Source organism: Dasypus novemcinctus, chromosome X, assembly GCF_030445035.2.
Source record: "Dasypus novemcinctus isolate mDasNov1 chromosome X, mDasNov1.1.hap2, whole genome shotgun sequence".
NCBI lineage: Eukaryota > Metazoa > Chordata > Mammalia > Cingulata > Dasypodidae > Dasypus > Dasypus novemcinctus.
This window is the reverse complement of record NC_080704.1, coordinates 41,447,353-41,475,290: the sequence shown is the minus strand read 5'-3', so window position 1 is coordinate 41,475,290 and position 27,938 is coordinate 41,447,353. Positions and strand designations below refer to the sequence as shown.

Sequence of the window (27,938 nt, the reverse complement as noted above, 5' to 3'; positions counted from 1 at the left end):
TGGTGAATGCCCAAAAGTTCACAGTCCTGACAAAACTCTTGTTACAGCTTCTTTCCCAGGAATATTAGGCACACTTAATATATTATGAAGTAGATATACTGCATTGCTATAACCAACAAAAATGTCAAAAATTGAAATTGCATATGGTTGAGCATAAAAAAATTAGACAGACATATAGCTCCCTGCTTTGGTAGAAAAAACAATTACAAGTATCACAACTCTTTAATTAGACCTAGTTTTAAACTGATTTATCCCTGATTTTTTATTTTTTTTAATTTTTTTATTTTTTGGCTCTGTTTTGGGGAAGGTTTTGGATTGCAGAAGGGTTGCAACTGTGGCAGGGGAGAATCACTGGTGTGAGGTGTCAATTGTAGGGCAATGTGTGGGGAGGGGTGCCCCTGGGGCATGTCTCTATAGATATGAACTCTATGTCTCCGTGGGTGGAGACTCATACAATAACTGAAGGAATATTGAATTCCCATCCTGAGGAGTCCTGTTACATTCTTTCACAGAGTGGCAAGAATCTGTAGAGTACATGCGTAGTGCCTAGCAAAGGAGGACAGATCAATACACCAGGCCCTTGATATTGATGATTATACTTATGAACCTTGTTCTTGTGAAATTGGAAACTTAGCCTAGTATTATATATTCCCTAAGAGTTACCTCCTGAAAGCCTCCTTGTTGCTCTAACATGGGCTTTCTCTAAGCCAAACTCAGCACATAAACATACTACCATCCCCCTGGTGTGGGTATGACTCCCAGGGATGAGTTTCTCTGGCACTGAGGGATTCTTACCAAGTGCCAACTAGCAATGCATTTAGAAAAAGACATAGACCAAAAGGGGGAAGTATTAAATATAAATGAGTTTTTATGACTAAGAGATTTCAAAGTGAGTTGGGTGGTCATTCCAGAGATTATGCTTTTGCACATCTCAGGAGTAGCTCACTGACTGTCAAAGTAAACAGTGCCTCAAGCAGGTGTGCTCCTGAAGGCTCTGTAGACATCTACACAGTAAAGGCAAGGAAAACAACCCCAGGAAATCGGCACCCCATCAGTGGGCCTTATCTTGAAGTATATGATAACCTATCTCCCCAATATTTCAGATATAGACTCATTTAAAATTTTCCTACATATGGTTCTTCTGCCTCTTTTATTTGAACCTATAATCAGCACTATACCAGTTAAATATATGTCCCAGAGATTTAACTCTTCCAGCTGCTCATATGTCGGTTGAGCCCTGAATCTCAGCAGAGAGCAGCCAACACCTGCTCTCCAGTTCATCGGACTCACCCAGGACAACTAACAAAAGGATGATGATGGACCACACCCATCCTGAAAAACAGAGTATCTACAACTGCAAGCAAGACAGTTCCACCCATGGGATCTAAGCCTCTTCTCAGTTGGAAACAGAATAGGTGGGCATCATCATAATCCCAAAATCCAAGGAATGAATAAAAATAAGGGGGGATGCAACTATGGACTAAAGTAGACATTATTCTTCTAGCAATGGAAGAACTTGTAGCTTTGATAAAAAGTCAGTGGTCACCAGAGTTTCTGAGGGGAAGGAGAGAAAACAGTAGGTGCAACAGGGGGCATTTTGGGGACCCTGGAATTGTTCTGCATGATATTGAAATGATGGATACAGGATATTATACATTTTTTCAAAATCTATAAAATTGTGTGGTGCAAAGTGTAAACTATAATGAAACTATAGAGCATGGTTCAATATGATTCAATATGTGTTCATGAATTATAACAAATGTGCTACACTAATGAAAGATGTTGTTAATGGGGGAAAATGTGGGAGGGGGAGGGGGTAAGGGATATGGGAATCCCCCATATTTTTGATGTAACATTTATGTAATCTAAAGCTTCTTTAAAAATAAAGAAAAAATATATATATTTTTTTAAAAATTTGACACATATCTTCCTTCTTTGGTAGAAAAGCAATTACAATACTACAACTGCTGAATCAGACTTAGTTCTAAACTGATTTATCTTGGGAATTTTATATTTTATTTATTACACAGGTGTTTTATGCTGTAATAGAGCATTCTCTACTTTCATTTATTCCATTATATTATTTCATAAAATAAGCTAAGAAGTGAACATATAATCGGAGGCTGTGCAGGGTAAGGAAAAGAGCAATGGATGGAGTATACAAATCCTGGGTCCATTTCTATTCTGTCCCAAACCAGTAGAGTCACATGGGGCTATTACCTTAATATTTTTCGGTCCTCATTTACAGATCTGTAAAAGTAAGAGGTTAGACTACATGTCTCTGTTTTCCAACTTTAAAATACAGTAACAGCTTTATCCTGAATTGGGCTATAATCTTTGCCCCTTCACCAAGGGCAACTTGAGTTATTTTATGCCCCTTTTTCTGTAATACAAGTGTAATTCTAGCTTCTCTCCATTTTTCCATCATGTTATCAAAATGAATGAAAAAGTGCACATAAAAGTATTTGGGGAGAAAATGTATAAAATACTGTGCAAGGAGAAAATATTTTTAATAAATCATTTTTACTGTTTTTCTGCAACAATTATTAGTAATATTGCCTTTCTAGAGCACATGAGTATTTGCACTTAAAAAGAACTCTTTATTACTAGATGTGTGCTCTAGTATGGCATAGCTAATTTTATTAAATGGACACATTCAACCCTTCCCTAATCATTTTCTGCACTGAAAGACTTTATGCCGGAAACAATAATGCATGATATTCACAGATTCAGAAGAAAATAAGAATCATCGGGGGGGGAAAAACTTTCAATTTTTATATTTAGCAAGACTAGCTAAAATATTTCTGTTTTACAAAACCAAGATTTAATGAATTATTTTTATTTTTATTTCAACCAACAAAAATAGAGAAATGAGATGATAACTGAGCACCTTAGAAAGGTGAGAGGGAAACAAGGATAAATAAATACCAAGATGACCTTTTATAATAGAAAAACCAGGCTATGAGGCATTCAGGACAGTCGCCATCCTATACAATGAAGACTTCTGGTTAAAAGTGCCATTGGAGGGGTAGCATACGAACCAGGAGAGGGTCAGGTGTTGGTGGAGAGTAAAATGCCGAGAAAATCATATCAAAATATAATAAAGAGGGTTACCTGTTTAGAATGCTCGGAGGGGAGGGTCTGATGCAGGACGGGCTCCTGGGGAATGTCTAAATGCTCATTCTGCCAGAGTGGGTGACACCATGGGGTAGAAACCCAAGTAGTGAGAGTGGGGGTGGACCCACATCCTGGGGAGGACTAATGCCATCCAATAGAGGGAACTGTATCCCTCGAGAGAAAGGGTGGCTCCCAGGGCATTGGGGCAGTTGAGCAAGTTAGGCCCTGAACACTATTCCATCTATCTCTGGAAGTGGCTCCTCAGGAAACGGAGGTTGGCTATCACTGAGGGCACTAAGGTGGAAGGGAAAATGGACGTTAAATGTGTGGAACCAAAGTAAATGGGGGGTAAGAGAGGAGTTTCTTGAGAGTACACAAGGATGGATATAAAACATGTAATATTACACCATAACATATAGGAGATGACGGACTGATAATGTAAACCATAATGTAAAACATAGGATAACTAAAAATGTAAAGAACTGTGTATCCTAAAGTATGCACCATAATGTAAATACAGATGTCACCTTGTTAGAAAGCTAATGTCTCAGACTCTGTACATCACTTTAAGTAAATATGATATGAATAGGGCGTAAGAGTATCACTGTGGAAGGGAAAAGGTTTTCTGGTGGATATGTGGGAGTGCTGTATATTATATATATACATTGCTGTGGTCTAGGACTCCTGTGAAGAAAAGCTGAATAATTAGGGGGGGGGGGGAAAAAAAAAAAAAAAAGAAAAAAATAGGATGTGGAATTTTTTCAAGTCAACATTCTTTATCTAAGTTCTTTATCTAACTTTATCCAAGTTCTTTATCTATCCTTTAAACTCATCGCTATATGCCATTCCCTAGTAAGGGACCATGACATTATATTGGGCTTCAAATTTCGGGGAGTTCTGGATCACAGAGTGTTTCAACAATGGCAATGGAGGGATACTGGTATGGGATACCAATGACAGATGATATATGACTGACAGGGAGCTGTACAGAACATATGTCCAGGGTGCATGGTAATGTTTGGATATACTCATAGTGGCAACAATTAAAAACCACAGTAGGGGGGGTACTGGGTTCCCGGCCAGTGGTACTCTGTCGTGGTCCCTAGGGGAGCAGCGACAGTCTCCCAGGTACAGTGGTGGGGACCGGGAGGGAGTGAGGGTTCAACAGTGAGCCCCTGATACTAATGATTATGCTTGTGAGCTGATAAACCCAAAATAATAACAAGGCCTAGAGCAACTTTGTGCCTGGGAATTTCCTTCTGTCAGCCTTCATGTTACTCAAATGTGGCCAGTCTCGAAGCCAAACTCAGCATGTAAATGCAATGCCTTCCCCCCAGCGTGGGACATGACACCCGGGGATGAGCCTCCCTGGCAACGAGGGACCACTATCAACTACCAACTGATGATGCAACTGGAAAATGACCTTATACGGAAGGTTCAATGCGGATCAGCAGAATATCCATGTCTACATAAAATACCATGACTTTAAAATGCTGTTTGACCTAAAGTAAGGGGGAAATGGAAAGGAGAAATGAGTTTATATGGCTACGAGTTTCTAAAAAAGAGTCTGGAGGCTGGCAGAAGGTTTGCCCTCATGCACAACTGAGCAGAGTCAGAGAGACAGATAAAGCAGATATAACCCCCAGATATTGGTTCCTTTGAGGGCTAAAGAGACCCATGGGAGTTATGGTCATGGCTGATGGGGTTAACTACCAGGGCAGATGGCCCCTCTTTGGAAATGGTGTTTATGTGTGATGAATCTGGACTCAGATGGGATCTCCCTTCATAAGACTTTCATGCTAATGTGCTGGAGGTGCAGTTAATGTTGGGGTTTAAGATATATTTAGGGGATTTGAATCTCTGGACTGACAATGTGATAGCCAGATCCTGAGCCTCAACAGACTCCAGCACCTACAATCTGATTTATTGGACTTACCACACTCAGCTAAGATGGAGGTGAAGAAGGACAACCACCACACCATGGAGCCTAGAGTGATTACAACTGAAAATGGGAGGATTGCATCCAGCATCCAGGTGGAATCTGAGCCTCCTCTTGACATAAAGGTGCAATGGACACAACCAATCCAGTGTCCACATAGAAGAGGTGGCATTGGATTGGGAAAAGTGGACATAATGGACAAAGGGTATGGGGAAAGGCAGGAAGAGATGAGAGGTGGAGGCATCTTCGGGACATGGAGCTGCCCTGGATGGTGCTTCAGAGGTAATCACCGGACATTGTAAATCCTCACAGGGCCTACATGATGGAATAGAGGAGAGTATGGGACATGATGTGAACCAATGTATATGAGGTGCAGAGGTGCCCAAAGATGTACTTACCAAATCCAATGGATGTGTCATGATGATGGGAACGAGTGTTGTTGGGGGGGGGGAGAGGGGGGGTGGGGGGGTGGGGTTGAATGGGACCTCACATATATATTTTTAATGTAATATTATTACAAAGTCAATAAAAAATAAAAAAATTTAAAAAAAAAAAAAAAAAGTGCCATTGGTCTGTTGAGACAGATGTTCAATTTAATTAATTAATGGCAGGGCACATGTTATACAGATGTTGTGGGGTAGACAAAAAAAATCACATGAGAAAAGTTCTTCCAATTTCTAGGAATTCTGGTGGTAAAAACAGGTAAATGTGAAAGTAAATTAAATATTAAACATGCTTTGACGGATGTAATAGCAAACGCAAAAAAAAAAAAAAATGCGATGGGAATTCGGGGAGAAGACAAAAGAAGGGCCAGAAAGATACACACTATCTAAGTTCATGCAAAGTCAAAACTGGGTCCATGCATAAAATTCACTTCCCTCTACCATTTTTTGTTTAAAAATATCTTGGAAAGAATCAAGAAAATGAATTTTACATGTTTAGTAAGAGCACTGTGGTGGGCTTAAAACCTGACATTTCCACTCCCTGAAAATTTTTATTGTGAGAGAGTTCCAAGAGTTGAACAAATTCACAAGTTGAACAAGTTCACTTTCATGGAGCAGAAGTGAGTGTCTTGGTATGAGCAGAAGACAGCTATCAATTCCTTGAGGAGCACAGTATGGATGGCTCAGTCAAGAACGCTGCACAATTTGGGGCCTTAGGCCAAATAGAACTTTTTAAATCCTGGTTTGTCTTTACAAGTAGTATTATTAATTGCTTAAAACTTATGTTTAGGCTGCATTGATTCCAGTATTCTGAAACATGAAAAGAAATTATCCCTATAATGCCAAGGGATTTGTTGTAACATATGTAAAAAAAGTAAACATTTAAAGAAACACATATGAAAATTCTACTTCTTATTCATTCATTGACAAAAGATTTAATGAAATCTTTTTCATTTAAAGCATACACTTTTCTAAGCACCGGTGATACGACAGTTAAACATCTTCTCACATACTCCCTTGCTGGAGACAGACAATGAGTAAACAAACAAATATATTACTTTCAGGTGACATTGCTAGATATAGAGAAAATTGAAGGAAGTTAGGGGTTTGGAGAGCACTTGGTGGAGGTCGGGGATGGTGCTTTGATATGATTTGTTAAAGCAGAACCTCACTAATAGCATTTTAGCAAGATCTAAAGTAATGAGGGAGGCAGCCCTTTAAGCTCCAGGGAAAAGCACACAGACTGTGGAAAGACCCTGAGGAACTTGCTTGCTGGGTTCGAAGAATGGCAAGGGGTCCTGTGCCGAGGGAGCAGCATGAGAGAATGGGTTCCGGTGGAGGAGCTGAGATCAGAGAAGGGGAAGGACTGACCAGGAAACCTGACCAGCCTAAAGACTTTTGCTTTTATTCTGACATATGCTGGGAAGGCATTAGATGAATCTGCCCAGAGGAGCAAAAAGAGCAGATTTACATTTTAGAAGAATTGCTCTGGTGGCTCTGTAGAGAAGAGACTGTAATATATTTCAAGTACAACGTTATACATAATATAGTTCAAGCTATAAGAGTCTATAGTAATAAAAATAATGATCACAACAACATTAGCATGCAGAAAGAACACTTTTAATATACCGGGTAATAAGCAAAGCATTTCAGATAATCAGCTCACTTAATTTTCATAAATGGCCAATATCTCCATATGACAAATGTAAAAATTGAGGGTTGAGGAGTTTTAAGTAAACTGGCTCACAGTCACTGAGCTACATAGTGTTGGACTGTGAATTCTCAGCATGATAATCTGAGCTCAAAGACAATCCTCTCGGCATGTACCCCTGAACCACCTGGGCAACTTTTAAAACACGCCCCTTTCCACACCAACCCCCTCCAAGAGATTCTAATTTAATTGTTTGGGAGGGCGCTCTGGGCACTGGTATTTTTTCAGGTTCTCTGGGGGATTCTAATGTGCAGGCAGAATTGAGAACTACCATGAATTTTAACTATGCTGTAGTGCATAAAATTATAGAGTAGAATGCTTTATTTCCATTTTTCTATTTAATGAGGTAAAAAATTTACAAGCGCCAGAGCTATCTTTCTGAGGGAAAAAGAATAGCATTAAGGGCAAACCCAGCACATTTTTTAGGTAAAAATGTTGTTACTGATTAAGTAGTGAGAGTGCTGTACATTCTTAAGGGAGTAATTTAAGAGTATCCTCTGTCCTCTACACCCACCTCGATCTTAGTCAGTCCGAGGATGGCAACGGCTACGCGGACACTGCTGCTCTCCAGCGTGCCTGTGATCAACCTTCGCTCATACTCGATGTCAGACATCTGTCGTTGTGCTGCAAAAGCCAAAGCCTTTTCCTTGGCGACATTGGTCAGTGGCAATTTGAGCTCTATATCCAGGATTTGACGAAGGTCGCATTTCAAATACAGAACTGGATCTTCCTTTTGAAACACTAGGGGAAGCAAAAACATTGGCGACTGCCATGAACATGTATGTCTTTGACATGTAACCCAGGGTGAACTCTGGAGGTTTGAAATATATTACTACAGTTATGGCCTTTTTTAAACAGGGTAAATCTAAAGGGGTGACACATTTCTAGTAATCTTACTTCAGTGATTCAAGAGTAAATTCCCCCAAGTTTTACTGATACTGTCTAAGAAGTGCTCTAGTTTAAAGTTCTTTCAGAATCACCTCATCTATATGCCCAACAATTCAGAAAAACATTGTGCTTCGTTCATAGATGAAAAGAAAGTAGAAATAAGTATAAAAGGAGAGGCCAAGTTAAGGACAGGCAAGGGCTGCCCTTTTCTTTAAAGCTTAATTCTTTAAGGGTTAGTGACCAAGGAACTAGAGGACAGGGTAGAATTCTAGGTCATTTTGAAAACCATAGATTCTGAATATAGGGGCTTCTAAATTACTTGAGAAATGGGAAGTTTTGCTAAGTAAGTGATCTGTATGTCAAATTGGATTCTTTCTCTTAAGACTGAAAAATAAAGCTTTTTAAAAAATGAATCACCATCAATGTTTTAAAATTGATAAAACGGTGTTCTATTTACATGGATGCCAATATAAAAAAGCTAGAAGAGAGCCTTCCAAAATGTAATTACATATTGGAAAAAGCTTGACATTAGGATGCTTAAGTGACCATATAAGGAATAGTGCCCTCCTTCAGCATTAAAAATGAAGTAAAGAAAAAAAACCCACAAGCAAAAAAAGTTCTGAACAAAACCTTTAGTGAGAGCATCACAGAATGGATAGGTGCCCTTTGAAAAATTGTTGTTGGAATGTAACTTATAACAATGGATGCTAATTTTTTTGGAAGTTATAGGAAAGTGATAAATAAGAATCTTTGTTTTTCCCCTGTCAGTATCCCCTCTCCTAACTCCTGCCCTCTTCTCCCTACCCCTACGTCCTTTAAAAGTGTGCTTATTTTGTTGCTGTGTCTCTTAAAATTTCTATTTACTAATATTGGATTGCTGTTGGATGTAATAAAAGATGTAATAAAATTCAATTAATAAATATTTAGCTGTTAAGTAAAAACAAAAACTGAGGTAAAACATGGTATACTCTACTTTCATCTGGAGAACCGTTGTAGTCAATTGGAGTTGAAGAATTCATTGGAATGAAGCTGGATGGCAAGGGGATCATGCTTCTTCCTTCCACAATGTATATTAATTCTCCAATCTAAGACACAACCATACAATCATATGAAATTTTAGGAGCTCAGAAAAGTATTGGGATGAATTTTTATAAATTAAAGCTATGTGTCTTTATTAATGGTGGAATTAAATCATTTCCAAGGATGACTCAGCATCCTACAAGAATATACATGCCTGTTCACTTACAAACAACCTAGGCTCTCAATGGGTGGAGAAAAGTAAGGCATATATATATAGCTCTACCAGGGTTTGGAGAACCTGCAGCCAAACAAAACACAGGGGGTGGATTCAAAACGTCCCTAGGTGGCACTGACAATGGTTGATTTTCACAGCTCCAAATAGCCTTGGGAAACATCTAGCTTAATAGGAACAGTCTAGGAATCAAGGTTTAAAAACACTTTTATCTTATTCTGTAACATATTGTTGGAGGGAAATGACATTTTTGAAGAGTGTTAGAGTCACCAAGATTCTACATTTTCAAATGTGGCGTTTCCTCACGGACATGTGAGGGTCTGAAAATCTTTTAGCATGAATAAACAGAGAGAATGAAGAAATAAAAATGGGGATAATGCAAGGGCAGCAGCACGATAAAGAGAAGGATCAATTGTGGCTGGCAGGCCTGGTTTTAAATCTGACACTGCCAGCCTTTTAATTTGAAAGATATTTACTGAAATGTTTATGGATAAAATTATATCACAAGTTGGATTTGTTCAAAAATATCCATGAAATAAATTTGGCAATGCATTGATAATTTTTGAAGCTAGGTGATGGGTCCATGGGGTAGTTTATTATAGTTTTACCCTCACCACTGTCTATATTTTATAGTTTCCATAATAAAAGTTTTTACAAATTCTTATATTTTAAGAAATGAATGATAATGAGAGTAAGGACCAAATTAGACAACATATCTTATAAACTCAAATCTTTGCCTGGCACTTTAAGAGTCATTTAAGAGATCCACTTAAATGGAATGGATCCATTATTTGAGAACAGTATTACCTAAGCTTTATAAATCACATGAGACCTTGTGAAAATGCAAATCCTTATTAAAAAGGACTATGGTAGGGCTAAGAGTGAGAGAATCAATGAAAAGGAATGCTGGCAAATTTAGATTTAGGCCCACAGTGGAGAATGTTGTGCCTTAATGGGCTTGTAACAAGTGACCAAGACTTCCTTAAATTCCCTTTATGCGGTTTTATCTTCCACATACCTTAATAAAACTTTAGACATGTTTCTTCTGACACCAGGCCACTAACAACCCTCACTTTGACTCTTAAACTAGCAAGGCGTCAGAGAGGTACTTAAGTAGAGAGTTCCTTATCTCTCTGTTCCTCTACACTGGACTTTACAATCTCCAGGTGCAGTAATAACAGCAAAAGAAAACATTCAGGATCTAATTGCAAACTCAGTATATCACTCATCCATCCAATAACCAATCCTGCTAACAGCCTCCAGTACTTCTCCAACAGCCCTCCCCTAACCTTGAAAAATCCTGCTATTTTTTTTTTATCTCGATGGAGTTGAGTTCAGAATTGGATTCTGTTCTCTCTCCCTTACCATAGTAGTCCAAGTCATCCTTGCCTTTTTAACACTGTTCAGTGCATTTTTTGGACACAGGCATGCAAACAACTACCATAAAACCAAAGGGAAGAACATCTAGCTTTGAAACTGGGATTGCAGCTATTTCAAAGTGTTCGACAATCCTAAAACAGTTTTAGCTGCATGCCTGAAAGATAAATGTACAGATATCTTTGAGCAGGAAACATATATTTAAATGATATACATTAAATTGATCTATACACATCCAAAATGCTCAAAAAACCCCAAACAGGAAAAACATAAATAGACCCATGCTGTGGCATATTATAAGCAAAGAGCCAACTGCCAAATATAAAGAGAAAATTATGAAAGCCACAAGAGAGAAGCAACATGTCACATACAAAGGAGCCTCAATAAGATTAAGTGCTGATTTCTCATCAGAAGTCTTAGAGGCAAGATGGCAGTGGGATGACATATTTAAAGTGCTGAAGGCAAAAAGGACTCTGCCAACCAAGAATTCTATAACTGGCAAAACTGTCTTTCAAAAATGAGGGAACCATGTGAAATATGAATATGGGTTATATTGCACATATAAGAATGTTTTTACAAAATATAAATACAAATAAATTAGAGAGATAGAAACAGAATAGCAGCTATGTATGGCAAGGGAGGCATAGAGAGATGGAGAGGTGATGAGATTTTGTCTGCTTTTTGTTTATTATTATAATTGGAATAATGAAAATGCTCTAAAAATGATTGGTGAATGCACAATTATGTGATTATATCAAATACTATTGATTGTAGACTTTGGATGGATTTATGCTTTATTAATATGTATCAACAAAATGATTTGTTTTAAAAAATGGTGTGATTAAGACATCCAAGATAAACAAAAGCTGAAGGAGTTCATCACCACTATGCCATCCCTACAAGAGATGCTAAAGAGAGTTTCACAGGTTGAAAGAAAAGGGCCATAGACAATAGACTGAAGTCACATGAATAAATGAAGTTCTCTGGTTATAGTATATGGAAGTTATAGTATTTTGGGGTTGTAACCCCACTTTTTACTTCCTACAGGATCCAAAGGGCAAATGTGTAAGGTATAATGAGCAATCAGTGATTTTGGACCCATAGTGTGTAAACATGTAATTTGTGACAGGAATTACATAAAGGTGGAGGGATGGAGGGATACAGGAACATACCTCGTGTATTTAGATGTGAGATTTAAGCCCTGTGGTTATTATAACTAAAATATCAGAGAATATGCAAGCTCATAGAGGCAGAAATTAGAGTATAGGTTTCCAGGGACAGAGGGAATGGAAAGTTAATGCAAATGGATATAGGTTTCTGTTTGAGGAGATGACAAGATAATGAATTTGATTAATCCCACTGAATGGTATGCTTCAGAGGGGTTAAGATGGGAAAATTTATGTTCAATATTATGTATACATAGTTAAAAAAGAAAAAAGAAAGAGCAACCAAAAAGACAATGACAATTAAAGGCAATACATGATACTGGACAGATCTAAAAAGGGAGGAGAGGGAAACGGACTTTGGCCCAGCGGTTAGGGCGTCCGTCTACCACATGGGAGGTCCGCGGTTCAAACCCCGGGCCTCCTTGATCCGTGTGGAGCTGGCCCATGCGCAGTGCTGATGCGCTCAAGGAGTGCCGTGCCACGCAAGGGTGTCCCCCGCGTGGGGGAGCCCCACGCGCAAGGAGTGCGCCCGTGAGGAAAGCCGCCCAGCGTGAAAAGAAAGAGCAGCCTGCCCAGGAATGACGCCGCCCACACTTCCCGTGCCGCTGACGACAACAGAAGCGGACAAAGAAACAAGACGCAGCAAATAGACACCAAGAACAGACAACCAGGGGAGGGGGGGGGAATTAAATAAATAAATAAATCTTTAAAAAAAAAAAAAAAGGGAGGAGAAAAGGCTCAAAAGGGTATTATTGGAACATATGACAAAATCGGAATATAGACTGCAAGCTTTATCAATGTTAAATTTCTTGAACTTGATAACTGCACTTAAGGGGGTACAGTAGTGTATAACTTTCTTAGGAAACATATATGGCAGTAATAGTGTTCAAGGAGCACTACTTATACAACCTATTCTTAGGTGTTCAAAAAATGGATAAACAAATAGACATACAGACAGATAGATGAATTAATAGTGTGATGGATGCATATGTAGATAATGTGATACAATAAATATGGCAAAATGTTAAAATTAGTGGATCTGGGTATGTGGGGGGATAGGTGTATAATGAGTTCTCTATATGTAATTTGTATTATTTTTGTAACTGTTCTGTAAATGTGGAAATATTTCAAAATAAAAAGTTTAAAATTTTTAAAAATGACCACATAAAATTATATATTCCAAATTATTATAAATATTTTTGATAACAAATGAAATGACAGAAATTGAAAATAAAATAAGAAGCAATATAAAAATGCATAAATAGAGCTTGTCTACTCAGTGGAAATGCTTACCAACCTACTGAAGCCAATTTAAAAGGAACTAATTGCTATTTGTTGGAAAATTTTCTTAAAATATAAAGAGGTCACCAGCCATTGACTAAACAATTTTTATTAACAGTAACTAACACCATTTATTACCATTTAATTCCACATTTACATAGATAGTATATTGTTATTTCTCAAAAATTATTTGATCTAACTTGCTCATTTTCAATATATTTTTATTACTAAAAAGACAATACAATTGAAAATGATGCCTCTTTTTCCTGTGTCAGAAAAATTATTCAGGCAAGCCATAATCTGTAGTCTCATCTAATTATTTCCCTCCACTTTTCTTGGAATAAAATAAGACCATATAAAGAATGCAAAAGTAATAAAGGACTGTTCCAAAATAGAGAAGCTCCTTAATTACAAGTCTAGAGGCTGTGACAAGGGAAATGAAATTCTTTGGCCTATAGCAGACACTTGTCATTGTGAGCTACAGACCGTATGGAAATAAAAGTCATGATGGAAGAGATTAAAAATACTTTAGAGGTACATAAGAGAAGATTTGAATTGCTCGAGGATAGAATTAGTGATTTTGAAGACAGAACTTATGAACTGGAAAACACAGGAGACCAGAAAGAGAAGAGAATGGAAAAAATGGAACAGAGCCTCAGGGAACTGAATGACTACGTGAAACACACAAACATTCACATTATTGCTGTCCAAGCAAAATAGAATGGAAAAGGGACAGAAAAAATATTTGAGGAAATAATGATTAAAAACTTTCCAACCCTTGTGAATTACATATTAATATATAAGAAGGACAACACATCCCAAACAGAATAAATCCAATAGACCTACCCGGAGACACCTACTATTCAGAAGGACAAATGTCAGAGATAAAGAGAGAATTCTGAAAGCAGCAAGAGAATAGCAAAGCATCACATCCAAGGGAAACTTGGTAGGATTAAGTGCAAAATTCTCCTCAGAAACCATCAAGGAGAAAAGAAAGTGGTATGATGTATTTAAGGAACTGAAAGAAAAAACCTGCCAGCCAAGAATTCTATATCTTGTTCCAGTAGTATGGTGGTTTGAAGCTGTATGTAACCCAGAAAAAACATGTTCTTAAAAACCTATTCCAGTGGGTGTGAACCCAAGAAAGTAGAATATTTTGATGAAGTTACTTCAGTTAAAGTTGTGACCTAGCCCAATAAGGATGGGTCTTAATCCTTTAACTGGAGTCCATTATAAGCAGAATGAAATTCAGACAGAGAGAGAGAAAGTCAGAGCGAGTGGCCAGAAGGTAAACACCAATGGAACCTGGAAGAGAAGGAAGAGGCCAGGACAGGCTGCCATGCAACACAAAAGCCAAGACAAGGATTACCAGCAGCCAGGCCAAGAATGCCAATCTTTGAAAAGAAAGCATCATCTTGATGATTCCTTGACTAGGACCTTCTATCAGCTTTAAATTCATGAGCAAATAAATGGTATTTGCTAGAGTAACCCAGGAGACTAAGGAAAGTGGGTATCATGAGGTCAGTGAAAAAAAGCCACAAAACACAAAAGATGGAGGGAGAATGAACTGAGGAATATTGCAAAGAGTCACTTGATTGGCCCTGCTTATTTATGCAAATATAAGGGGGAAGGCCAGAATGACATTGAAAATATTTAACTGGTATGGCACAGCCTTTGACCAAATTGTTGGAGGACACACTCGACCATGAAGACCTTGTACGAGTTTCTACTGGGAGTGGGCACCCTTGCCCTGCCAGCTTTTTGTTTGACTTGGCAATGCCACCCTCTCTGTCATGTGGAGCTCTGGTGTGGTGGGAATGGGCCAATTTGCCTAAGTTTCCCAGGTAAGCTGACTCCCATCCCTGTTTCTTTAAGTCAGCAATATCTGGACATTGGTCTCAATTACTCACCAAGGTTTGCAGACAGAAAAGTACAACAAAATTTTTGAAGAGACATCTACCAGGGGGAAAGAGGTTATTTCAATAAAAAGGCCCAAGGGTTAGTGGGATAAGGCTGGTTATGCCACAGCAAGTGGCTGCAGCTGGAAGCCACTCCTCACTCAGCTCCTTGTCAATAATACCTGCTTGATTCGCCTGCCTCCCCCATACAGATGAGCCCAGTAATGCCTGTTGCTTTCTACTTGATGTGGTGGCCTTGAGAGCCCAGGACTTCACAGAGCAGGTGTTCAAGTGAAAAAAAGAGCTCCTGGGTTGTTTCCATACAGTGTTGGGCACTCTGCAGTGTTCATACTGTTCGCATGGAGGGCATCAACCCCTCCACCCCAAAGGTGCAATTACTCAGCAACTGGGTCGTGATTCTACTTCCATTCCCTCTATTTATTCTACCCCCATTCCCATGAGAGCAAAAATCACTTCGGATTTCCTGCATTTGATAACATGAATGTTTTGGGCTTCTCTAGATTCCCTCTCCCCTCCAATCTTAGAATGTCTATGAATCTTGGTGGAAATTTAGTAAATCTGTTCCTACTTTCAAAGAGAGTTTACATACATCAGCCAAAATGAAACAAATGACCAACTGGTGATAGCAGTATCAGTAGTACTATTTCTGTTTTACACATGGAACTCTGTCAGATAGAGGCTTAATTACTTTACAGTTTTTAACAGATGGTTCTTAATGGCAAAGCAGTTACTGCACATTTAATAAAAACAGGAACCAACTAGGTGGGCTTGGATGTTTGATGATCCTTTTAAGCATGTAATTGCATTTTTCAATATAATTAAAAATATAATCAAGTGTGTAAATTAATAGATGTATTTACCCACATAAGTAATTACTATTCAATGCAATCCTTTATACTGAAGGCATTATTTCTTACTTGACAGCAATATAATTTCATGATTGTTGTCTTATCCTAGTATCTTCTCTGAAAAGAGCAAAATATTTGTAATCAAAAGTCACGTTTCAATAAACTGAGCTGCCAAGTTAAATGGAATTATATTTTAATTAATTGACATGAAAATTATGGATGCAAATGTTACTAATCCAATGGTAATTAAAGAATAAAAGCAACTTCCTTACTATGGTAAATTAACCTTAGCATTTTTCTAAGACTATATCCTCAATCAGCATAACAAAGGGTTTGTGATGCATTTAACCTCACTACTAATCACACTGATCACACTATTTTTCACAAATTTTAATATAAGGGAATTCAGTTAAATACTAAATTCTTTTAAAGGAAATTTTAAAGACCCAAGATTTAATATATTACTATAGTATTACTATAAATTCCAAGTATTACTATAAAACTATTTTTTCCTCCTAAATGGTAGTTGTAAGTGTAAAATAAAACTATTGTACATATTTAATAAGCTATTATATTATTCTTCATGTGTAAATAATACTATAGATATCTGGTAACTACCTCATTCCAATTACCATTATTTTATTGCATATATATTTCATATATCATACACATAATTTGCATATTTGAGGCTGTATGTTGGTTGCTATAAAAAATCCTTCCTCAGGTCAACACATAGTAAGTCACTTTCTGGAAGATGGTAACACTATAAAACCTTCCCTCTAGAATCACAGTCTCCCTCTCTTTCTTTCTCTCCTGGCTTTGAAGAAACTAGTTGCATTTACCCCCACTATCACAAGGAAATAATTTCTGCCAACAACCTGAAGAAAGATTGGAAGCAGACCCTTCCTTAGTTGGACCTCTGAGGAGAAACAAACCCTGGGCAACCCCTTGATTGGAGACTCATGAGACCCTCAGTGGAGGACCCACGAAGTTGTACCCAGCTGGGCTCCTGATCCATGGAGACTGTGAGATAAAATTGTGTTTTGTTTTAAGCAGCTAAGTTTGGGGTAATGTGTTATGCAATTTTAGACAGATAAGTTATGCAGCTAGAGATGCTATGCAGCTATTATTAGATAAGTCAGGAAGCTATCTATATTATGCCACTAGAGATAGGTACAGCCAGGAGCCAGGGCAAAAGTCAGTAGCATTTCCATTCTGCTCCCAGAATGCTCTGTGAAGTCGTTTAACATTTACTCATAACTAGGATAACTCTACTTATCCTGAGTTTAGGTTTAGGGACTGAAATGGTTTTCTGCATTTTTAGAGATTTGCAGTGTGCCTGGCACACAGTAGCACTCAAATAAATATTTGTGCCAGATATTAACTGCTATAGACTTTTTAAATGAGACTATCCTAACAGTGAAATGATAGGAAGTTCTTAGGAAAACCTTCCTACAAAAGAGGACTATACTGTGTTTTTAATAATAACTAGATCTTCATTCTCCATCCTAGAATTTCAGGCCTAATTGGTTTGACTGAAAAAAAGAAACAAACAACAAAAACCGGTACCAGTTTTTTAAGAAGCAAATAATTCAAATAGAAACAGCTATTCTTTACCTATAAAGGTAAAAATGGTATTTTGAAAAAAAGTTGCTTTAGAAAAAGGAATAAGCAAACTGGACACTTTATTATAAAAATGTTTAAAATCTTAAGATGGCAATTTCAGAAACTCTAAATAGTAAAGCCAAATTTGAAAACATCTATCTTTGAAACAGGAAGTGGGGTGGGGAGAGAATGGAGCTAAAGGTCGCTGCTGTAATAAGCTTAGGCTTCACCCTTCCCAGCCTTGGCTGGGCTCCCACACTGAAAAATAGGGTGTTTCAGCCTGAGGTGACACCTCTGTCTGCTTCTCTGTCTCCTCTTGATATTGCTGCCAAAAGTCAGGAATGGGGTGGGGGTGGGGGTGGGGGGCTTCTCTCGCTCTTTAGAAAAATATGGCAGTATTCTGAGAATTGCATTTTTATTTCTCTTATGCTCTGTTCTGATTCCTAGTGTTAATGACCTTTCTGAGAGAAGAGGGAATTGTAAGCAGGTGACCTGCCTTGTGCCTCCATTATTTCCAAGGTCAAAGTGCAAAGGACCATTTACCAGAATATAAATATTGACATAACCTTAGTCCAGCCCAAGTGCCTCCCAGCAAGTCCTGTATGTGCAGGGAGGGTGTTCCAGAGCGGCCAGCACTCTCAGCCAGAGGGGCAGCTCTCAGGAGTCTCTAAGAATCACACCCATAGGCCCTCTGTGTCTTCAGTCACTTTCAGAGAGAGAGAAATGTGGCTTTGGGGATTCCCAGCATAAAGCTTCCTGTACAAAGCCTGTTTCCAATATGCAATGGGGTTTTAACATCCTATTTTTTAAACTAAAATGTCACTCTTAGCAAAAAGGACACTGTGGTGACAAAGTTGTGAGTGGCTGGGTACACTGTGCCAAAGAGAGACCAGCACCCCACAGCCTGTGAGTGAAGCCTATGATGGTGGAATGCCACCAGGTATCTGACAGCTTTGGACTTTGCAGTTTGAACTTAATTATGTACAATGTCTTACTGTTATTCTCTGGTGAAAATCAATTTTAAAACCAAAAATGTCTAACTATTTAAGGAAAGGATATTAAGGAAAGGATGGAACGTGGGAGAGTGTGGGCTATGATGTGGACCATTGACTATGGGGTGCAGCGATGCCCAGAGATGTACTTACCAGGTGCAATGGATGTGTCATGATGATGGGAGAGAGTGTTGCTGTGGGGGGAGTGGGGGGTGGGGGCGGTGGAGTTGAATGGGACCTCATATTTTTTGAATGTAATATTTTTTTAAAAAAATGAATTAAAAAAAAAGAAATAGAGTAAAAATAACATTATAAACGATCAACAGCAGGAAAATCTGTTGCTTTGAACAGGCTCAGAATATAAAAAACTCCTTGAAAAATAAGACTAATATAGAAGGTGTGATGGTTAGGCTAATGTGTCAACTCAGACAGGTAATCCTTGCCCAGTTGTTTGGTCAGGCAAGAACTGGGCTAATTTAATACAAGGATATTTCATGGATTTAGCATAGATGGCTGATTGAAGTCTACAATTGGCCAAGGAGACTGCCCATCAGCAGTGAATTTGGATTTGTGCCTCCCCACAGTCTCATGAGAAAATTTAATAAAATCTTATAATTTAAAAAAAAATGTTTTGTATGTGATTTTCATGTTTATGACTTGTCTCACTAGTTTGCCTCCCAAGTACCCGTATAATCAGTGATGAGCTTCTCTGTATATGGCACAAGATACAAATTGGTTTCTGCACCCTTTTAAAATGTGTGTTGCAATATGTTATGTTCTTTGTTTAGGAACAGTCAACAAACTATCATTCTTTTAAAATATAAAAAAAAAAAAACTTGTACTAACAGAGGGTGAAAACTATTCAGCACATCCTTCAACAAAATATGCTTGCTGTAGCAGTAACATCAAGTAGTAAAAATTTGATTTTGAGAGAAAACTAAAACCTCTGTGCCTAAAATGGATTATGACTTGATTTAAAGTAGGAAGAGCAGGAAGGCAAGCAGCCTTGCTCTTCAACAATGATGACCATGAAGGAGATTCTCAGTACTAAAAAGAATGTCCATAGAACCTGAAAAAAAACAAAAAACAAAAACCAAAACCAGTACCAATTTACTAAATGTGACTCCAAAACAATGAGAATATCATAGAAACACAATTGAAAATCAGCTTCACTGCTTTATAGGCAAGTCTCCAATATTCCACTGGGATGAGAAAACAAACAGATCCTCCAAATAAAATATAAGTACAACTGCATGAGTATGGGAGGGAGGGGTGAGCTTCTTAATTCTACAGGCACATACCTTAACACAAGTGGGTTAAAAATAATTTGAAATAGGCCTTTCAATGGGAAGCAAAATGATATAATTAATTAGGGATTTTGGAGTATATGTTATAGTCAAGGAAAAGGAAGGGGATATGAAAAGCACATGGAATCTAGAATCAGAAAATCCAGATGTGGGTCTTGGTGCAACAATTTACTAGCATCAGAGTAAAATATAAGTTATAGGATACTTCCAAGTCTCAGTTTTTTATACCTGCAAAGTGTCAACACTACTACAACAATTAAAATTATTAACTTGAAAAAACACACAATCATTGATGTTGGTCTTGATGAATTTATGTCACTTTTACAAGAACTACATAAAGGCTAAACCTCAAGGTATATGTTATGACATTTGGATACTTGGAAAACCTGAGAATTAAAGCAAGCTTTAGATCTGATAGATTTTAAAGTGAATATGCAAAACTTTTGGCGAATGTCCTTGTAGAAAGGATCTGACTACATTATATCAAAAATAACTGTGAAAGAAATCATAATAGAGAATTGGTTTACAAGACTAAGGAGACATATTTTAAAAGGTGGGTGGTGGTGACATGGTCAGGAATAGTAGACAGAATCTGTCAAAGGAGAAGACGGAGCCTTTGAATCAATGGTGTCTCAGTGTCACACTCTTCTGTCAATTGTAACTAAACCAAGCAAGGGAAAACAAAGACTGGACTCCTCACTTCTTCACTCTTGCAACTCCTGGAAATGGAAACATGGATGTTTTTCCTGTTATAACTGCTGTCTACAAGCTGCAAAAGGGGCTGCTATGAAGGAATATTTTTGCTCACAGAGCAGAATCCCAGACTTGCAAGACCATTTGCTGTCTGCAAATCTCTTGTATTGGTTAGTCTATTAAGGTGGCACCCATGCTCAAGGGACAGGCTACAATTCTCTTCTTACCTTTTTGTTGCTCAGGATGATGACACAGTACCGTGTGTGGATGTTAAAGGGAAGAAAGTAGAGCTGCAGGCTTGAAGTCCCTTTCACTCCCAGATAAAGAGTATTCGTGGAGCAGAAGAACTCTTTGATGAAATTGGCCTTAATTGCTGCCAAAACATAAAACATCTTGCTTACATATCATTTCATAAGTACTATTCAAATAAAGCAGCTGTTTCAATTAGCAATTAAAGTTTTGGAATCCAAACAAAAGTGCTCAAAGCACTAGCACACAAGATTAGAAGTTGATGTATACGTTTGTTAATGAAAGTGCAAGTGACCCCAGCTCAAACTTGATATAATAAAATGTAATACCTCTATGAAATATTCCTTAATAAAGAATTTAATAAGAAAGGGAATTTCACTGCTGTTTAAAATTATCCTGGAAATGTGTAGCAAATGGGTAACCAATGAATCTCCAACATTTTTGTGGACTTTGTGATGGTTCACATTACAAGGTAGAGCAGAAAACTTGGACTACAAATAAAGGCTTGTTTTATAAACCATATACATATCTCCATACAACATGTATAATACACACATACACCTTTTGGTGGTTTTAAAACATGTCCACAAACTCTTTGATACTACCTTGAATATGGGCCACCTTAGTGACTTGATCTTAACCAATGGAATGCTAGAATGCAGCAGAAGTGATGCAGTACTACTTCTGACACTAGATCAGAAACTGTAAAACAATTCCACCTAGCTCTTTCTTTCTTGCCTCACTGGCCTTTAGAACCAGTGTTGGCATACTGTGAATAAGCTAAGGCCACATAGAGAGGCTATATGTAAGTATCCCGGCTGACAGACCCAGCTGAAGTGTCAATCAAATCGGCATCATCAACCATCAGGCATATGAATGAGAAAGACTTTGAAATGAGTCAAGTCCCAGTCAACATCTGATTGCAGCTACATGACAGACTGAGCAAGATTTACCCAGATGATCCCTGTCACCCTCAAAGTGTGGAAGATAATGATCATAACTTATTTTTGTTGTTTTGTGTCATTGTATTTGGGATGGTTTGTTCAGTAGCTATAGATACCAGAACATTCCTATACCCCTTTCCCTATCCATCATTCCATTAATCTTTTCTGGACCTATAATTATTTCATGAAAGAAGGCAAATCTGTGCTCCTTTTACCATTCTTAACTGGTGATACTTGTCACAGAAATAGATTTAAACAGTTCAGAATAAGCCATAAGAGACCTAGAAGCCATAAAACTAAGAAAACTCCCTGTACAGGTGAGGAAACCAAGGCTCAGCGGTGAGAGGAAAGATGTGGGCAGAGTCCTCCAGCAATCCAGCCAGCCTGCAATCTCTAGAGGGCCATTCTTTCTACTGTTGTGATGCACCCTCTGCTAAATGTTAAGTTTTGCACATAAAAATAACACATGAAAACAAATGAAAGCATTTATGTGAGATACTCACAGGTTTTCAAGGCATTTGGGGGATAAGAAAGGTTCTCAGTAATCTCATATTCGTTGCTAATCACAGATTCACTGTCGCAAGTAAAAAGGAAAATACCATCAACAATGCAAACAAAACTCAAAAGCATGTCTCTATCTTAATTAAACCTTATACAAATTATGGCTACCTACAATATGATATGCAAGACCACAGATATAGTTCAAATATTTTATTTTTATACTGTTTTACAAAGTTAAAAAATAAGAAAACTACAAAAAGTAATCTAGCAATCATCTATATTTTCACCACTCTTTTTTCATTTGGTAAAAAAAATATGCATTTTTTACTTTTAAAAACTACAAATTACAAATTGACAATGATAATAATACTAATGATAACAATAGCAATAAATCAAATCCAGAGATGTGAAATAGGTGCTTTCAAATTAGTACTAAACAGGTTCTCTTTCCAAAACTGGTTTTAGAACTTGCTTTCTTGAAAAATTCTGTTCACTTAGCTTTTTGTTCCAGATTTGCTTCTTTCTCATAAATGTAGTAGACGACTTGGTCAGCTGTTTAACCTCTAGGTGCTTTTTTGAAAAATCAGTCAGCAGATCACAGCCAGAAGCAACTGCTTCTCTGAAAGGCTCCATGTCTTCCAGAACCCGTCAACTTTCAACACATTGTTCTTTTCTTAGTATTCCTGGTCAATTTGCTCAACAATCTGTCAGGAAGTATTTGGTCTCTTAGATATTTTTTGCCTGATTTTTTTTCTGAGTATATGAAAAGGCCAGATTTTCTTTCCTGGTTATCTGTTTGTACCAGCATTTGATGCTGTAAAAAATATATTGACTATTTCCAAGTAAAGCCCTCCTTTAAAATATTTTCTCTCATTTTGTTCATTTGATATTTATGAATATTCTTTTCATTTCCCAGCTGATAAAAAAAACAGCATACAATGACAATGGGTTGGCTGAAACAATGGGAATTTATTGGCTCACTGTTTTGAGGCTTGTAGAAGTCTAAAATTGAGGTGTTAATGAAGCCATGTTTTCTCCCTGAAGACTGTGGCATTCTGGGTCTGGTTGTCAGAGAGCAACAGTCCTTGGCTATTGTGCCATATGGCAATGAGTGTGGTCATGTTTTCTCCTTTCTGTTCTAGGTTCCACTGACTTCTAGATCCTGGCTACACCCTGTGGTTTCTATTTGTGTCCAAGTTCCTTTGCTTATTAGATCTTCAGCCATATTGGATTAAGGCCCACCTGCATCCAGTTTGGGCACACCTAAACTAATGCCATTTTCAAAGGTCCTATTTACAAATGTTCACACCCACAGGACCAGGGTTTGGAGCCTGAATAGACCACCACCTGGATCTCCAAAAGAAATGTTCTTTACACATGAAAAGTACAACCATTCCATCACAACGTCCTAAAAGCATTAAGCCATTTCAGAACAACGCTAAGTACAAAGTCAAAATCAGTTATAAGCATGTCCATTCTGGGGCAAAATTCCTCTGTATGATGGACCTGTAAAACCTAGATAACAAGATTTCTGCTTCCAATATACAATGGTGGGACCAAAATTCAATAAACATTCCCATGCCAGTTGGGAAAAATAGGAAGGGAAACAAGGGTCATAGGTCCCAAACAAGTCTGGAACCCAGCAGGGAAAACTCCATTAGATCTCAAAGTCTGACAGGCATCTGTACATCAATGTTTTGTACTCTGCGCCTGATTGAGTGGCAACCCTACCACTTTCTGGTGCTTGCACAGTAGGCCATATTTTTGGAAATCAAGGCCCCAGACAAGAGTGCCCCATTTGAGGACTTAACTAAACTTAGATGTTCCCACCCACTATTCAGGGAGAATTTTGCCACCCCAGGGTACAGAAAGGGTGGAGAACAATCCCCAAGGATTAAGGAGGGTAAGATCGACACACCAAAGGTCTGAGAGGGGTGGGCTTGTCCTCCATGGATTAGGGGAGGCCATGACTCCAGCTCATTGCTCTGAGAGGGTTGGGTCTGTATGCAAAAAGTTAGGGAGGATGTTGTCTTCACTTCACTGTACTAGGGGGTTTGAGACTCTACCCCAAAGTTTGGGTAAAGTGTGGCCATCATCCTGATGCTCTTGAGGGTAAGTTCTATATCTTGGTCACTTCCCAGATGCTTGATGAAGGTGGAACTAAGAAAATGGCCTTTGGGCAAGCCTGTGGAAAGGGTGGGTCCCTATGAGGCCCCAGGGAGAAGAAACCATCATCTTGAGGATAACTTTCAGACTTTGAAATCTAATGAAGTATGCCCTGCAAGTTTACAGAACTGTAGTGGACAGGTGACTCACGTTTCCCTCCCAATTTCTCTTTATGATAATATAAATGTTTATCCTTTGTCTGTCCCTTATATCAGAAGCAGATAAATTGTTTTGAAATGTTTCAGAGATCTACTGCCAGGTGGGACTTTGCCTCAAGACTCAACTGTATTTCTTTAAACTGTGATATGATTTTGTACTTAGCATTGTTACTAATTTAAGTTTGTTTTTTTTAATATTGAAATGACTTCTGGAATTCAGAGGGTGGAGTATAGAAGTTTGATATTATTTATGAATTCCAAAAAGAAATATAGATTAGGTTTGTAAACTGTCAGTTCCCCTGGCGTGATAACCCTTTGATTGTATTAGATTCAGCTGAAATGTCTGATTAAATTACATTAAGATTAAGGCTCTGATCCAACCCCAACATTAGAGTGTGATTCAGTGTTGAGTCCCAGCCCCCTTGGGAATAAAATAGATGCTCACACAGAAGTAAATATACGGAGAAGCAGAACACAGAAGCGGTAAGCAGGAAGAGAAAGCGCTCCAAAGACACAGCCCTGGGAAGAGAGATAAGCCTGATAGTTTAAAGCTGACCTAGTGGTGAGAACAGAGCAACTGAGACAGGAAAGAAATGAGCCTCAGGGAAAGTGACCAGCCTTATGCCAGCCTATGGCTGAGATTGGAAGAAGCTGGGACCACAGAGCCTCGAGAGGAAGGAAGAAGGCTGAACCCTCGCAGACATCGCCCGCCATCTTGTGTCAACACATGGCAACAGACTTTGGGTGAGAAAGTACCTTTTTTTTTTTTTTTTTTACATTTTTTTTTTATTGATTTTGTAATAATATTACATTAAAAATATATATGTGAGGTCCCATTCAACCCCACCCCCCCCCACCCCACCTCTCCCCCCCCCCCCCAGCAGCACTCATTCCCATCATCATGACACATTCATTGCATTTGGTAAGTACATCTTTGGTCACCTCTGCACCTCATAGTCAATGGTTCACATCATGGCCCATACTCTCCTCCATTCCATCCAGTGGGCCCTGTGAGGATTTACAATGTCCGGTGATTGCCTCTGAAGCACCATCCAGGGCAGCTCCATGTCCCAAAGACGCCTCCACCTCTCATCTCTTCCTGCCTTTCCCCATACCCATCAGTCACCATGTCCACTTTTCCCAATCCAATGCCACCTCTTCTATGTGGACATTGGATTGGTTGTGTCCATTGCACCTCTATGTCAAGAGGAGGCTCAGATTCCACATGGATGTTGGATGCAATCCTCCCACTTTCAGTTGTAATCACTCTAGGCTCCATGGTGTGGTGGTTGTCCTTCTTCAACTCCATCTTAGCTGAGTGTGATAAGTCCAATAAATCATATTGTAGGTGCTGGAGTCTGTTGAGGCTCAGGACCTGGCTATCACATTGTCAGTCCAGAGATTCAAATCCGCTAAATATATCTTAAACCCCAACATTAACTGCACCTCCATCACCTTAGCATGAAAGTCTTATGAAGGAAGATCCCATCTGAGTCCAGATTCATCACACATAAACACCAGTTCCAAAAAGGGGCCATCTGACCTGGTATTTAACCCCATCGGCCATGACCATAACTCCCATGGGTCTCTTTAGCCCTCGAAGGAACCGATATCTCGGGGTTGTATCTGCTTTATCTGTCTCTCTGACTCTGCTCAGTTGTGCATGAGGGCAATCCTTCTGCCAGCCTCCAGACTCTTTTTTAGAAACTCGTAGCCATATAAACTCATGAGAAAGTACCTTTTATGGTACCTTTAGGGCTTGGTAACTGCAAGCTTCAACCCCAAATAAATACCCTTTATAAAAGCCAACAGAGTTTTGGGACTTTGCATTAGCATCTCTTTGGCTGACTAATAAAGGCACGAATAACTTAACTGCAATAGTGACCTCCTACACAAACCTTTCCTAAAAGGTTTAGGAGGGCCTTTAGCAAAAATCCTTATGTAATTAGTCCAGCAAAGGCAAATAGGACTGCATCCAAACCAGAGAGCAAAATATCTGGTTCTAGTCTAGGTTTTATGCATCATGGGAAGGAATATGAGAGGGTCATGTTTTAGATTCATTTCATCACCTATGTGTCCAGAAGTTCATCAAAAATGAGACCAGTGGGCACCTGAAGAAGTGTAACAATGGGATGATTGCTGCTTTTTGCACCATTTTAGCCCCTAGCAGTTGAGAAGAAGCTAAACCTAGGACAGAGTGGATCAGTGAATTTGAGTAGAGAAAAAGTTTCACCTTTATTTCACTAATTTTAATTGCAATATAACATTCTCCCAACTCAGAATTATTAGCTGTACATATGACCTGGCCACCACAGTATCACAGATTACCAGTCAGTTGTTGCAGATATCAGTGAAATATTGTTTCTGCTCATCTCTACATAGAAATATGATAGTTATTAGCCCTACCATTAGGTCTTATTATGTATTGTGATAAAGAAAAAGTATGTATTTTAATAAATTACATTTCCAAATATATTGATAATCTATTGGAATATTATTAATTTCTTCTGTAACCCTTGCATCTTATTTTTTGTCATATAAAAGACTATTTTGTGAAATGATATAGGCTCCTTCAGCCTGCCAAAGAGGATGATGGTCTAGGAAAAGTTAAGAGGGGAGCAGATGCAGCTCAAGTGGTTGAACACCTGCTTCCCATGTATGAGGTCCTGGATTCAATGCCTGGTACCTCCTAAAAAAAAGTTAAGAAACACAATCTAGATGAAGAGGCTCAAGAAAGATTATTACTCTCAGTACATACATTGGGCCAGGGATTCACTCTTGTTTCCTTAAAGGTGTGCCTAATTCTAATCATTACTAATTTTTCAGTGTAGTAGAATGAACTAATTTTAAAATAATTGGTCTCCCAAACTCAGCTTTTGGTGGGCTTTAAGCAAGGATCGGGACCCACAAAAATATCTTTACCAGGGCCTTCTTTCATTTGGGCCACTATTCTGAGCCAAGTTCTTCTGACACACAAGGATGAATGATGAAGCCCTTAATCTGATGGAATATTTCATCTGCCATGAAATGCAGGCCTGAAAGCAATACTTACAAAAAAGAATAACAAATGCTTCAACACTTTTCAACCTTCATTTACTGCTCTCCTATGTTGATCCTATATCCACATATACAAGTATGTTTCATGCTTCTCCTTGCCTGCACCCCACCAATTGCTTTCCCTGCTTGCTTGCAGAATTTTTTTGCCCCCTTCCCTAAATTTTGGCCATCAATATATTACTCATATTCAGAGCCCAATTAGTGTATGCTATATCATGAATGAAAACACCAGAGAAGAGTGTACACATGAAAAAATGTGATGAGTACCTCATAATATCCTTAAAAAATATCTTCTTCTCTTCTTTGAAGTTCTCTATAATATGTA

The 27,938-nt window shown here is 38.4% G+C and overlaps 1 protein-coding gene across 1 annotated transcript in view; it reads right to left on the bottom strand.

Annotated features, from left to right (window-relative positions):
- Window positions 1-27,938, bottom strand: part of CFAP47 (cilia and flagella associated protein 47) — a 477,175-nt gene that overhangs the window by 194,511 nt on the left and 254,726 nt on the right. The window contains exons 42-45 of the mRNA XM_071213189.1: window positions 22,235-22,305; window positions 20,766-20,911; window positions 9,072-9,183; window positions 7,725-7,951 (exon numbers count right to left, since the gene is read on the bottom strand). Coding sequence (XP_071069290.1) covers window positions 7,725-7,951; window positions 9,072-9,183; window positions 20,766-20,911; window positions 22,235-22,305 — 556 coding nt within the window. The remainder of the gene's footprint in view (window positions 1-7,724; window positions 7,952-9,071; window positions 9,184-20,765; window positions 20,912-22,234; window positions 22,306-27,938) is intronic.